This window comes from Doryrhamphus excisus, chromosome 9 (assembly GCF_030265055.1).
Source record: "Doryrhamphus excisus isolate RoL2022-K1 chromosome 9, RoL_Dexc_1.0, whole genome shotgun sequence".
Taxonomy (NCBI): Eukaryota; Metazoa; Chordata; class Actinopteri; order Syngnathiformes; family Syngnathidae; genus Doryrhamphus; species Doryrhamphus excisus.
Window position 1 is genome coordinate 17828133 of NC_080474.1, and position 14936 is coordinate 17843068.

Below are 14936 nucleotides of genomic sequence, written 5' to 3' on the forward strand. Positions count from 1 at the left end.
AAATACACCTTAAAACTGCTCACAGCAAAAAACCAAACTTTCTCTCTGCACACACCTTTTTTCTCCGCCTTCCTGCTTCAGCTGGTCTGATGTCCTCCATGCTTTTCTCCACACTGCTTCTTCTCACCAGGAAATTCATGAACTGAAGGATCAAATTCAAGATGTGGAGTCCAAGTACACACAGAACCTAAAAGAAGCTAAGGTAGAAGTCAAAAGAACCTTCTCAAGATCGCGTAGGCTTATGGAGTGTGTTGTATTGTTCAACATTGTAATTGTACACAAAATTAGTACTTGGGTTAAACCAATGTTGTCCCTATCTTCATTGTAATGATTCTTAACCTCCCATTTAGTGGCTGTGCTTCTATTCATGTCTGGCTTTCCTACTATTTTGTTTATCCTGCAAGTTTATTGATGGAGAAAAATAAAATAAAACAATTTTGTGCTGTAGTTTGTACATTATTGTGTCTATGTTGGTTTAGGATGCATTGACAGAAGTGGAAGAGAAGTATCGTAAGGCCATGGTATCCAACGCCCAGCTGGACAATGAGAAGAACAACCTCATGTACCAGGTGGATACGCTTAAGGACTCGCTGATGGAACTAGAGGAACTCCTGTCTGAGTCCCGGCGGGAGTATGAAGAGAAGGTCAAGGTATGATTTTTGGCAATTATAGCAGTTAACCTATTTCCAAGTGGTCTGTATTAGCCTAGTGTATCATCTTAATGCAAAACAAGTTGCATTGAACCTAGTAAGAAAAAGTGCTGTCACCAGCCCACACTTGATGAGATCCAAAGAAACGATATTTGAAAAATGAACAAATTATATTATGTTGCATTATGTTCTTACAATGTTATTAGTGGAGTCAGAATTCCTTCTGGATGATAAAAGCAAACTCTCTGTTGTTCCTCACAGGAATTTGAGCGAGAGAAGCATGCCCACAGTGTGCTTCAGTTCCAATTGATAACAATGAAAGAAACACTGAAACAAAGTGAGGAGCTCTTAAATGTAAGTATTTACCCTACAGGGTCAATGTTTCAAAACAGGCTAGAAAAAGAGCAGAATTATTAACTTGCATGCCGAGACTGCTTTCACAGCTTTTCCTTTCCTGCAAAACACATGAGCTTTTCTTTTGTTTTTTTTTTTTGTTCCACCTGTCTACCTTTTTCCTGCTTCAGGAGATCCGTCAGTTGCGTATGAAACAGGACGGTTTTGCTAGAGAGATATCTGACCTACAGGAGACAGTGGAGTGGAAGGATAAGAAAATTGGGGTACGGGCCTGGGATTGACTGACTGACTTGGTGGAGATGTCTCATTTGCATGAAACTGACCTCACTATTCTCAATTTCTGTCCTTGTAACTTCTTCAACATGCTTCACTCTTCTCCGTTCTGCAATTTGGGGCTCTGCTCAGGCCTTAGAGCGACAGAAAGAATACACTGATGCAATCCGAATTGAGCGAGATGAGCTCAGAGAAGAGGTTGTGAAGCTAAAAGATATTCTAAAGGTAATCAGCTGATGAGCGGACCGCATTTTAAAGGGAAGGTTTTTTTGTAATCTGATAAGAATTTATATATATATATTTCAAGACCAACATGCATCACTGCTTTGTGATATAGGTGAAAAAAAATATTATTAATATCAACTTCAATCTGTGCTGTTTATATATTAACTTATATATCAACTGGTACTCGTCCACATACACACATTATGTTAGCATCTGTCTGGCTGTTTACATACACACAGAAACACACAGCCGTGGGTAAGAAAATAAATTTGGTGAAGTGAACAAAATCAGTATTTTACATTTGTGTGATTATTAAGTAATGAAGTATTTTCATAAATCTACGATGCATGAGAATTTACATTGAAAGTTAACATGTGAAGCTTACATTGGAGAATGTTGTTTCCAGAAACATGGAATAGTACTGGGACCTGATATGAGCATCAACGGCAGTGCTGGTGAGACAGAAACAGAAGTCGGCACCAGCGGAGACTCTGTTCCTCAACCAGCTCAGGAATCGTCCACTTTCCCAGCAGAGGGGAACAGCATGCTCGGTAAACACACCCGTGGAAAACACTTCCTCTTTGCATGGCTTTGCAGAAACCCAACTGAAGATTTTAATTCCAAAATGCTTAAAGTCAGTTTCTCCAAAAAAAAAAAAAAAAAAAGGTTTGCACTTAATACTTTATTCAATTTGTGATATTTTTACAAAATTAATTTGAATTTGATCAACATTACTTTTTGGAATTAATGCTTCAGTTTTCCACTTTCAGCTCTTTTTTTTGCTTCTTACTTTAACACTGATATGCACCTACCTTTAAACTATGGAACTATATTCATACGAGCATACTCACACTAGTCCATTTGTACTGTCATTGACCCGGGTTTCACTCCGTCTCCCTCTCCTGGCCGGTGTTCATACTGATCATTTGCGTTAAAACCTGTTTTCTGGTCATGTTGCTTCTTTTTTGCTGTTTCATAGAAATCTCCCTGACTCCCTATTTGACTATATTTGATTATTTTTAGGTTGTCTTTATTGAACTTGAATTATAGTCATATGACTCAGTTACATTGTTTGCATGGATGTGTGGGTGCGTCATGCTATTATTCCCAGGCCCATCTCACTCACACAACACTTAACATACTTTAGGCGTGAAGTGGGCCCAAGCGCGGTACAATTGGCCTGGTGTGAGTATACCCCAAGTTACCTGAATTTGAAATTACCCAAATTATTTTGCATCTCCTGAACAATAGTGCTAGCTAATAATATGGGCGAGACTCTTGGTCGGATCAGATGTTATTTTCAATATACAGATATTTCATATCTCCAGATAAGACGTGTGCGTTGCTGGTATCATGCGGTGCAATTAATGTGTAAATCAAAGGGCACCACCACTAAAGTGTCACTGATACTGGTATCACTCATATGTTCTGGTCATCCAAAAAATACCTTTTGGTGTTCTGTCTGCCTTCCATTACACCTCTTTCCTTGGTCGTCTTGACAATGCAGATTCACCCAGGTGCTCTGTCTTGACTTTCGCTGTTGCTCTTCTACTCAAGGTTACTCTTGAAGATGTCTCAAGTTCAGGTGTATCACTGTATGCTCTTCATGATTTCTCAGGAAGCTCAGTGGAGACTCAGTTGAGAAGTAGTGGCAAGGAAGAGGTGGATCAAGAGCAGCATCAAGAAGCCCAGACCGGTCATTTGAGCTCTGATAGGTTGTCTAATACTGATCGTTCATATTTAGCGGAATCCCATAGCAGAAGAACAGAAGAACAGAAAATGCCGCTCAAAGACATCAATGGTGGCCAAAGGTTGGAATGTCAGGCTGAAGCTGATGAACTTCCAATCACAAAAGTATTTGATGAACAAGTTCTCAGCTCTGAGTTCGAAGAAATCACAAGTACTGAAAAAGTCAACTCAGATTTAGAACAGAAAGTAGCAACAAGCACAGATATTACTGAAGACAACTCCACTAACATCTTTGAGGAGACAAACGAACACAGAACCATAGATGAAAGTCTTTCATCAAAAACACAATCATATCTACAAGATCGCAAACATTCTGAATCATGCTCCGACGAAGGACATGGAAGAGATTTGCAATCATGTCCCCAAAAAGAAGATGTCATTAATTTAGATACACGTCCTCAAGGAAATCTCAAACATTCTGAATCGTGTACACAAGACATCAAAGATTCAGACTCATCTCCCCAAGAAGACGTCAAAGATTCAGAATTGTGTCCTCAAGGAAATCTCAAAGATTCAGCATCATGTCCTCAGGATGATGTCAACGATTCAGAATCATGTCCCCAAGAAGATGTCAGCGATTCAGAATCATGTCCTCAAGGAAATCTCAACGATTCGGAATCGTGTCCCCAAGAGGATGTCAACGATTCCGAATCGTGTCCCCAAGAGGATGTCAACGATTTCGAATCATGTCCTCAAGGAAATCTCAAAGATTCCGAATCGTGTCCCCAAGAGGATGTCAACGATTCCAAATCGTGTCCCCAAGAGGATGTCAACGATTCCAAATCGTGTCCCCAAGAGGACGTCAACGATTCCAAATCGTGTCCCCAAGAGGACGTCAACGATTCCAAATCGTGTCCCCAAGAGGACGTCAACGATTCCAAATCGTGTCCCCAAGAGGACGTCAACGATTCCAAATCGTGTCCCCAAGAGGACGTCAACGATTCCAAATCGTGTCCCCAAGAGGACGTCAACGATTCCGGATCGTGTCCCCAAGAGGACGTCAACGATTCCGGATCGTGTCCCCAAGAGGACGTCAACGATTCCGGATCGTGTCCCCAAGAGGACGTCAACGATTCCGGATCGTGTCCCCAAGAGGACGTCAACGATTCCGGATCGTGTCCCCAAGAGGACGTCAACGATTCCGGATCGTGTCCCCAAGAGGACGTCAACGATTCAGAATCATGTCCCCAAGAAAAATATACAAAAGATTCTGAATTGTGTCCCCAGGTAGGAAATCTTAAAGACTCTGCGTCTGAGTCTGTCCTAGGTGTATCAAATACTGAACTCCAATGTGTAACTGAAAGTGCTGAGGCAAACGATGATGTTGAAGAAATACTAACAAATGCTCCACCTCGGGGTGCTAACGATCCTGGGAAAAAGAAGAAAAAGAAGAGGAGAGGCAAAAAGAAAGGAAGGTCCACGGAGGAAAGAAGTCAACCAAAGGACCACAAGGAATCTACTACTACATGTCAAGAAAGCATCCAACCAGATGCAGTTCCAAAGGACAACGGATCAGGCACCGAATGTGGTAGTGACGGTCACATTGTGAAACGCATTGAAGAATCATCCACAGATCAGGTTATCAAAGAGACCGATCAGCAACATATTACTGAACAAGTGGAACATATTAAAGCCTCAAATGTCGAACAACCTAATAAATCAAAGCAAGTAGAACACATCGAAACGTCAGATGTTGAAAACCCCAAAGAATCAATGATGGATCTAATTCTGAATGCAGATGATCAGCATTTGGAAGCAGATAAAGTAACGTTAGAAGATGAAAACATTTCTCTCACTTTGCAACTCAGTCAGACACAAAGTCACCACAGTGCAGATAAACGTGATATGAAACAAACTTTGGAATCTGTGACAGTAGAGGAACACTTTATAAAGAGTTCTGACATTCTTGTTGACGTTGTTAGTACCAACACCTCTAAAATCCTTGACATACTTGATATTTCAGATGACACCATCAAAACTGTTACTCTTGAACCTGAAAGTCAAAATCACCCGTCTGTGACTATGATGCCTCCTACCCAATGCCCAGAGTCACCATCTAAGCCGTCTGCTCCCACGGACTCAAACAGTCACATGCTCATTGGGTTTTCTGACAAAGGCCTGCTAGAGAATACTTGTACAAACCAAAAGGATGAACAGACAGAATCAGAAAGATCATTTTCTTCTCAGAATCCTCATGATGGGTCACACGAAAAATCCAAACTATCTGAGAGTGAGAAGAAAAATGAATTTCTAGATTTAGTCAAGCCAGAGAACTCATTGCATGACCCTGACAAAGATGAAATCTTTCCGGAGACTCAAGCCGAACATTTTATGGAAAGGCAACCACAGCTTTATGACGATCAAATTGATCCTGCTGCATCAGACATGAAGGTGCAGACACAAAGTTCTTCTCCAGAAGAAGCAGGAAATGCTACAAGTCCCCAGATTGTGCAGCGACTTAGCGATGAGCAATTAGGGTCTGCAGACAATCTTGAGGAGCACAAACATAGCCAAAGCAACCAAGAACATCTGCAGGAATCCACAGCTCCAAACCAGTCAAAGACCAATAACACAAGTCAGGAGAACGAGGAGCATTCCGAAGACGACGAGAAAGGGCAGTCCTTTGATTTTGATGACATGGACTCAGACGTAGCTGTAGAAATACAAACCATTACAAATTCCCAGGAAGAGGAAGTCGAGGTAGGTGTTGATGTCCTCAGTGATATGTTGGCGCCGAGTCCAACTAAGCTTCAAGTAGTACAAGAAAATTCACAAGAAAAGCCAATGGATCCTGAAGTGTGTGCAGATGTAGCTCCGGCAGACAAAGACCTCCATGTGGAGGCTTTGGGAATTGCGGAAGACCAGAAGGAAAAAATGCGGCAAGAGAAGATTGACGCAACGGATGAGCAAATCTTTGTTACAAAAGACACGCCGCCTAGCAAAGCTGGGGAGTTTAGTGTTTTAGAAAACACACGTGAAGACCAGCCCCCCCCTCAAGCAGTGTCTTTATCAGTAGAAGAAGCGTTAAATGATGTTGGACAACCGCAGGGAGATTTAAGTGCAACCAAAATGGGACGTAACCGAGTGACCGAAAAGCAACCAAAAAATAGCAAGAAGGGCAAAAGCAAAGGCAAAGATGACTGCAAGATGACTTAGTTTATAATTTCAAATAAAAAGTCTTTGGATTTATACAGTGTGATATTTTATTCATGAAGCAGGACATTTGACTTGGGATATTTTCTTTTTTAATTAACGTTTAATTTAAATATTTTTGTGTGTTGTATTTGGAAAGTCATTTGAACATTGAGAAAGTACACGTTTCATTCAGCCATTTATGTCATAGTTAATAAATCCAAAAACAAATTGCTATAAAGATGGATCTCAGTCGTCCAGGTCATTCATTCATTTTCTACCGCTTATCCTCACGAGGGTCGCGGGGGGTGCTGGAGCCGATCCCATCTGTCTTCGGTTGGGCAAGACACCCCGGACTGGTGGCCAGCCAATCACAGGGCACATATAGACAAACAACCATTCACACTCACATTCATACCTATGGACAATTTGGAGTCGCCAATTAACCTAGCATGTTCTTGGAATGTGGGAGGAAACCGGAGTACCCGGAGAAAACCCACGCATGCACGGGGAGAACATGCAAACTCCACACAGAGATGGCTGAGGGTGGAATTGAACCCTAGTCTTCTAGCTGTGAGCTCTGCGTGCTAACCACTCAATTGCCGTGCAGCCTAAAATCAATATGTAATGAAAAAATACATTCATTCATTTATTAACGCTTATCCTCACGAGGGTTGCGAGGGTGCTGGAGCCTATCCCAGCTGTCTTCGGTCGGGCAAGACTCCCTGGACTGGTGGCCAGCCAATCACAGGGCACATATAGGCAAACAACCATTCACACTCACATTCATACCTATGGACAATTTGGAGTCGCTAATTAACCTAGCATGAAAACCCACGCATGCTCGGGGAGAACATGCAAACTCCGCACAGAGATTGAACTTGGGTCTCCTAGCTGTGAGGTCTGCGTGCTAACCACTCGTCCACCGTGCAACATGTTGAATGCATGAACATGTTTAACCCAACAGTCTTCTTCAATTCTAAGCGTTTTGAGACTACAACGGAACAAGAACCCAGCGGGACAGAACAGGGTTTCTACCGACTGTACTTCTGTCCTATTGAAACTTTTTACTGGCTATTAGACAGCAGAAAAGGCTTGTGGTGGTGAGAGTCCAGGATAAAAAGTACATGAGGACCAAGACTTGGTCTAACAGACAAATGAGAAGGTCGAAAAGATTGCCGATTCTAAATTGTCCGTAGGTATGAATGTGAGTGTCTATATGTGCCCTGTGATTGGCTGGCTGGTCAGCTGGGATAGGCTTCAGCATAACCTTGTGGATGGATGGATGGAGACTGTACTGAATGATAGCTAATTCCACTGCTTAGAATAAACATTCTTGTCAATTTAAGTTTCTTAGCAGGATCTCTTGGGTCTAAAAGACTCAATGGTTGTATCTATTCATAATTAAAAGGCAAATACTTAATGTGGTGATTATGAAATGTTTTGATGAAGGTGCCTTCCAACCTGTAGTCCTCCCTTAAGTCTGATGTTTTGTTAAATTAAATTGTCTGTTTGCCCTCCTCTCCTGAGTTTGTGCATGTTAACTGACCTCCCTCACACTCCGCCACCCCTCCTTGGATGCACTATGCATGCATCTGACCCAGTCCCCTCACATCGCCTTTGGCTCCACCCACTCCTGGTATGATATCTTACTACTTGGATTTTTTTTTTATTTTGTTGTATTATTTGCTTGCATGAATTTACATTTCTATTATTTTTTAATTTTTTTTACCAAGTATTGTTTTCTCTGAAATCTGTTTTGTTTTTCCAGAGATTCGCCTCAGGAAATTAGTGGACGAGCGAGAAAAAATGATAGAGCAGGTAGGCATGTTTTTTTTTTTTTTTTTGCATGAACAATGACAGGCCTTAAATGCATCTTAAAATACTTTAATAGAGTAGTGGTCCTGGCTGGTCCGGTACTGTTCTTACACATTAAAATCAATTTCTGTATGAGCCTTTGTACTATAGTACTATAGTACTTTTGTACTATACTAAAGTACTATAGTACTTTGTACTATGTCATGCATGAAATACATTCATTCATTTTCTACTGCTTATCCTCACTCGGGTCGCCAGCCAATCACAGGGCACATACAGACAAACAACCATTCACACTCACATTCATACCTATGGACAATTTGGAGTCGCCAATTAACCGAGCATGTTTTTTTGTAAATGAAATACAATACAGTATTAAAGTATGGATAATATTTAGTGTGGCTCCAACTATTTTCCCACACTGTCTTAAATTCTGTTTTCAAAAGCACTATACAAATAAATTTATTATTATTATTAAATATACAGTTACACAAGCTGAATGCCCCATGAAAAGATATAATAAACTATGTCAGCATTGTACTCACTTTTATAGCAACATTATGATGATGTTTTCAGATAAAGAACCTAAAAGCCCAACTGGGCCAAAAGAGCCAGAAAAACGGCATCGACGGCAGTTCAAGCTCTGATGGTGACATCGTGGAAAACGGCAACGATCCCAACACGGTTGATATGCAGAGTAAGACCTCTTGCTTCGTGCATCTTTGTGTCTTTTTTTTGTATGTGATGTCATCACGTGAGGATTTCTATCAGGGGATTCCAGCAGGCAAATCAGCGACATGAAGTTCAAACTCGTGAAGGCAGAACAAGAAGTGACTGCATTAGAACAAAATGTAAGGTGAAAATATAAAAGAAATTGATATATTTTTGTGTATCATTTCATTTTATTTGTTGTTTTTATGCAGGTGAGCAGACTCGAGGGTCAGGTGACGCGGTACAAGTCAGCGGCTGAAAGTGCGGAAAAAGTGGAAGATGATCTGAAAGCGGAGAAACGGAAGCTGCAGAGAGAGGTACATCGTTGTTGTGACACCTCCCAGTATTCCCAGTATTCCCAGTATATCGTTATTGCATATTTTCTCTCCCTTTTTAGTTACGCTCAGCTTTGGACAAGATCGATGAACTCGAGTCCAACAACAGTCACCTCACTAAAAGACTGGAGAAGATCAAATCCAGCCGTGGTATGGCCCAAAGTCCGTAGCGGAAAGTCATCAAGGTGTTTGAGTTCTACCTTCTCCTGCATGGTCCACACTTCACAAACAATGTGTTTTCACCATCAGAAAGCCCCTTAGGCCCGAACTGTCAATCAAAGTGACAATGCCACTGTCATGTGACAGATCACCTGTTGCACTGCCCTCTGCTGGTTGCCTCCGATCATCTACTTGCCTTCTTCACAATTTTTTTCAACGTCCGTCCATCCACCATGTTTGACAGTGAATGAATGCTTTGTGTGTTTTTCTTAACGTATGCTCATATTTTTGTGTATTTTTAGCCAATTAGTTTAACTTTTCATTTGTTCTTCTCAGCATGACTTCCAGTTCTCTCGTTCATCCGGCAAGGAGCTGATTTGTGACCTTTTTTGAGCCACTCTTGGTATCTTGCACTACTTCCAACACACTATTTATGCTTTTAATAACTTACCGTACTTCCAACATACATGACTATTTAAGCTTCTAGTGCGCACACGCGATTGCTGAGATTCACCAAAACAAATGTGACCACAAGGACTCAAGCGGTGAACGCAGGAGACGTCAAAAGACACTGAGGACATGCTGCTTCACTGTTTACAAAGCTTTTAACTTGTTTGTATGAAAAACAAAGGGATAATCTTTGTGCAATAAAGTGTCAAATGTTGTGTACCTGCGTAGTGTAGTCCTTAAATCTTTTCTCGTGGAAAGTCAGCTGGGATAGGCTCCAGATAACCTGTGACCCTGGAGAGGATGTGTTAGATGAATGACTCTGATAAGCCAACATGATTGTCTTAATTACCTTAATACGTGTTCTACTGTATCACATCGTTTTGTAAATGTTTGTTTTACTTGATTATTTTTAGGAGGCAAGAAGGACTTTCAATATTAGTGCAAACGTGCCGTCATGTATGGTAATGGTTTGATTTCATTTGAACATGCATCAGATTACAATTGAATGCATCACATAATCAGTTCACAGTTCCACATGTCCAAAAGGAGTAGGAAGAAGCAAAGCTTATTAAATCCTACCCCTCCATCTGGTACTTTTACAATCAGTAACTGTTACATTTGTTCACTTCCTGCTTTCCATAATACAGTTTTAAGTTTTTTTTTTTTAATAATGCACCTCATACCGAAGTACGAGGTGATATGAATTTGTCCTACTCAGCATTTGACTCTTGAACACGCTTGTATACGTAAATATACGCTTTATTCTTGAATATGCTTGTATGCTTCACTGCTCTCCATTTTATTGCATTTCGCTGGTTTCAGTTTCAAGTTCAGTCTGTACAGCACAGATAAATAATAGAAATTCCAAAAACATTTCTGTCCCCCGGTGCGAATCCCCACTCCGATATGACTTGTATGTACTTTAAAGAATACTGGTGTTAGTATTTCATTCCTTAGAGTTTCTTCCTATGCCATGAATCCAACATAAACTGTCATGCAGGTTTGATGGATGGACTGCTCGCTGTTGTGTTTGTGCTTGATGGACAGCCAACGAATGTCTGTTTCTGTATTTGCTGAATCATTCGACGTCCATAAAAGTCACGGTACTCCGGTGGTAGTTCATCCAGATGGTGCAGTGCTCGGTCCAGAGCTTGCAGGGCTCTGCTTGCAGCCACTGGGTCTTTGTTACCATAAGAGTCCTTTTTGTCGTAGCGGTCTACAGACAGCTGACGCCAGAACACGTTCACGCCAACGCCAAATTCCAGTGCAAGGGTGTTATGGAACCACAGCGCTGCAGAGGACAGCGACACTTCTGGAATATTAGCTTTTCAAAACATGGATGGAGAGTCTTACCAGGAATGAAGAGCAGATCTCCAGGCTCCAGCGTACACTCGTATCGCACTGCCTTTGCAAAGTCAGGAAACACATTTTGGTCCGGCGAGTCAATTTCTATCACCTCTGACTTGTCACCTAAACAGGAAACAGCAGACCTTCTAGTGTTATGTGCAGTCAAATAAATATCACATGACCTGTGGGTCTACCCGCCTTTCAAATAAAGGTGCAATGCATCCTGGGGGCTGTAGAGAACCACTCTTTTCCTCCCTGTCACCTGAGCTAGAAGGTTATCCATTACCTAACGGAATATGAACCATTTTAACAAAAACAATCCACTTTCTCATTTGTGCTCCCATCATGCTTTCTTCATGAGGCAACACTCACGTCGTAGTGTGTCCACAGCTGAAGACCACAGGAGCTGATGCGGAAGACACTGGAGAAAAACTGATCGGCGTCAAAGAAAGGCGGGACGTGGAAGTCCTCTGCTAATTCAGGGAACTGCTTACTCAGATCAGCAGGTTCCTAAGAAGACAAACAGCTGATTGCATGAAACATCTCAACAATTGGATTTGCCGAAATACCTTTCGAACGTCTTCTCCCAAAGATCGAAGGTAATAGCTCTCATCCTAAAATAAGACAATGTTATTACAAGACTACTACTACAATAATACAAATACAGCATCCTTAAAGACAGTATTCATAAATGTGTTGTGGTATGTTTACATACATATTTACATACCTCACACAGGAAGAAGTCTGAGTGTTTCTTCTCAGATGTCCTTTTCACAAATTCATTGAATGGAAGTGTCCTGTCAACATGAAGCATTGGTAGCTTATAACACTTTTAGAGGACTTTTAGAGATAAATGAAGACAATAATAGTTTACATTCACCTGTACACAAAGTTTTTCTGCAAGAAGTTCATCTGTGGAACTGTGGAAACATGAATCTTCACCTCCTTTTCTCCACCCTTTTCTCCAAGATACTCAACAGTCCATTTGTCCACACATGGCCCCAGACATACACCCCTCAGCACGGCTGGTTTACGCTATATTATATTATATCATATTTGCAGTCACTGTTACATGTACTGGACATTTAAAAACATGCATTCTACGCCTATTGGACATTGTAAAACATGTACGTTACGTGTACTGGATAGGTAAAACGTGTTGTTATCCGTATATATTGAATATTTAAAAACAAAAACATGTATGCTTACTGTCCTGTATATTTATAAACTAATAAAAATACTTAGCATCTGAGCTCATGGCTAATATTTGTACTGAGTAGCCTTTCAACTTTCCGACTTTAAACGCCATTACCAAATGGCATTATAACAATATCGTAAAGATAAAAAAACACATTACCTCTGGATAAATATCTTGCATAAATACATCCCGATCTACGTTTGTAAATACTGGAACGTATATTGTTTTCTGAGACGCCATTTCCCCCAAATGCTAACATATGTAAATACATGCTTTGCATGTATGTTACATCTATCTTGTTCCTCAGTGAAACAACAATACAAGAAACAACAGTTCCGGTGTAACAATAAGCCCTGTATCAAAATTGACTTGACAGTGGACCCTAAAATATGTGTAAATCCGCACATGTCTTTATTATTGAATTTATTTACTATTTCCAACATTTTTTTGCCTTTAAAAATATATTTTCAACAAACGAAAGTAGTCGGAAGATAAATGTCGACGGACAGGAAAACCTTAACAGTAAAACAAGATGTCGCTCATCCTGTTAAGGGGTTACCATAGGTTGTCATCATTAAACGGCTTTTGTCGCTTTGTAAAAAACGAAAGTGTCAGCCTAAAACGGTGGAAAAAAACGCCGTTTTCTTGTCTATCTCCCGGTGGCGTGGGGGTGCCTTTTCGAGCGTACAGCCCCGACCGAGGCGAACAAAAACACAATCAGAAAGTGGTGGTCGTCGGCATACCAAACCCTTTCATTTGGATACGAACGCGTATCTACTACTTTCTTATCAGAGCCTATTTTGATTCAGATTTCAACATCAACGAGTTTACACAAGGGGCGAAACAGGTCAGAGTTACTACTCACATGTTATTCCTTTGTTATTATTGATGCAAATACTTTTTCAGCATGTTTCTGAGCTACTATGTAATTTCGTGCAGATGATGACGTCATTACCATTTAATTCCTGTGTCTTTTAGGCTTTCTGTCATGTTTCAAAACTACTCTCCCAGTGCCGTTTTGATGCTCTTGACGGGCTGGTGGCCAACGACGTGAGTAAGGATGTATTTGTTTGTGTGTGACACCCAAACATTGGCAAGATTTTCATACCATCAACCTGCTTAACACTTCCTGTTCCATATGTTTATTACATGCACTGTACAAACAAACGTATCTGGATGTAGCCTAAATCAATTGATATTTCGCCTTGAATGTATCGCTACATAAATACAACATATATGTGTCATATTTTGCCAGTTAATTGGTAAGCTGGAGGAGAAGTGCAGCCTACTGCCACTGATGTACAAGACCGCACTGTCTGCTGAACCCGATGAGGTCATGTACACCACACCAGGAGATGTTGGCATCTACTACGATGACAATGGTCAGCCAATAAACACCTTTATAAACATTACCAGCTCTGGCTAATTGCTATGTGTATGTGTTTCTCCAGGGAGAAGGTTTGTAAGTATTTTGATGCGTTTCTGGTATCTGACAAGCGCACAGCTTCCGGACGACACTTTGGAAGGGACTCGTATCTTCCAGGTGGCGCTTGGTGAGGCAGAAACACAAACCAAGAGGCTGCTAACTGCAAATTATGAGTGAGTGTAAACACTGTGCAACATATGGACTCCTGTGTTTCTGACTGTTGGATTGAACTGAATGACCTGTGCAGGTTTCAAAGGGAGTTCACTAAAGGAGTGGCACCAGACTGGACCATTACACGGATAGAACACTCCAAGCTTTTGGATTAAGATTTAACAAAATAAAATGTACTTGGAAAGTTGGCGTCTCCATTATCTCCAATGGAAAGAAGTCGTGCAAGCAAACAGAAGTGGATTGCAACTTATTTTTCATTGTTGTATTGATTTTGAACACCGGTTCAGTAAGGCTTTGTGTATTTATTTCACACCCTTTAATCTAACCATTGTGAAATATCAGACACTTGTCTATATCTTGATGCAGTGTGTTATCAACAAGATTGTTTTATGATACACTGACTTGTGACCTATTTTTCCATCACTAACCATTACTTAGTCATATAAAAGTTTACTCAGGTATGAAAGTAATAAGAAATTAAATCTTAACTATGCTAATAGTGAGCATACTCACAGCTAGCATACCAGCAATCTGTGTGAATACCTTGTGATCACGTGTCTCTCGACATTTGCTAAAGTGCTTACGCTAGCATTCAGAAAGATTGTTACTCTGTACATAAACATGGCCCAACAGTGATAAAACGCGTGCCAAAACAAAGATGGCGCTGCAACAATGGAGTGTCAAGTAATTTTAGCTTTAACCAACCACAAACATGAATGACGTCATTTCCGTAAGCGGCACAATAACAAAAATGACCACTCTTGGGTGAAGGAAAGTGCAAGAAGTAGAAATTCCTGCAAAATGTATTGAATAAAAAAAAAAAAATAAAAAAAATGTAACAGATATTTTTAAATAAAATGCTAAACAAATTTTGATCATTGCGATTGTGCTGCGAAGTGGAGTCTTCCCTTGTTTCCTCTCTCCAAAGGTCAACAGAA

General features: G+C 40.7%; 3 protein-coding genes across 45 annotated transcripts in view; 2 read left to right on the plus strand and 1 right to left on the minus strand.

Moving 5' to 3' along the window:
- Positions 1-10071, plus strand: part of lrrfip1a (leucine rich repeat (in FLII) interacting protein 1a) — a 28763-nt gene extending 18692 nt beyond the window's left edge. For 35 of the 42 annotated variants that reach the window (XM_058081342.1, XM_058081347.1, XM_058081343.1 and 32 more), the window contains 7 exons: positions 131-202; positions 480-650; positions 912-1004; positions 1175-1267; positions 1410-1502; positions 1909-2053; positions 3121-8207. In XM_058081342.1, coding sequence (XP_057937325.1) covers positions 131-202; positions 480-650; positions 912-1004; positions 1175-1267; positions 1410-1502; positions 1909-2053; positions 3121-6407 — 3954 coding nt within the window. In that variant the 3' untranslated portion in view covers positions 6408-8207. Of the gene's footprint in view, positions 1-130; positions 203-479; positions 651-911; positions 1005-1174; positions 1268-1409; positions 1503-1908; positions 2054-3120; positions 8208-8777; positions 8899-8972; positions 9053-9124; positions 9230-9309; positions 9433-9496 lie in introns of those variants that run through there. The other 7 variants (XM_058081354.1, XM_058081371.1, XM_058081373.1 and 4 more) reach the window with 6 other exon arrangements.
- A 452-nt stretch (positions 10072-10523) lies between these two features.
- Positions 10524-13481, minus strand: tyw5 (tRNA-yW synthesizing protein 5). 2 transcript variants are annotated; one of them, XM_058081375.1, is made up of 8 exons: positions 13357-13481; positions 12084-12238; positions 11931-12000; positions 11773-11817; positions 11576-11713; positions 11402-11489; positions 11210-11326; positions 10524-11147 (listed from the first exon to the last, which is right to left on the minus strand). In XM_058081375.1, exons 1-8 carry the CDS (start codon positions 13357-13359, stop codon positions 10849-10851), a joined length of 915 nt encoding a protein of 304 aa, XP_057937358.1. In that variant the 5' UTR covers positions 13360-13481; the 3' UTR covers positions 10524-10848. The 2 variants fall into 2 exon arrangements, with proteins under 2 accessions (XP_057937358.1, XP_057937357.1); XM_058081374.1 differs by lacking the exon at positions 13357-13481 and adding an exon at positions 12561-12701 and having other exon boundaries at positions 10533-11147.
- On the plus strand, positions 12917-14671 carry maip1 (matrix AAA peptidase interacting protein 1). The gene is made up of 5 exons (XM_058081377.1): positions 12917-13248; positions 13380-13451; positions 13657-13783; positions 13853-14000; positions 14075-14671. The coding sequence occupies exons 1-5, from the start codon at positions 12934-12936 to the stop codon at positions 14151-14153; spliced, it is 741 nt and encodes a 246-aa protein (XP_057937360.1). The 5' UTR covers positions 12917-12933; the 3' UTR covers positions 14154-14671.
- The last annotated feature ends 265 nt before the right edge of the window (positions 14672-14936 follow it).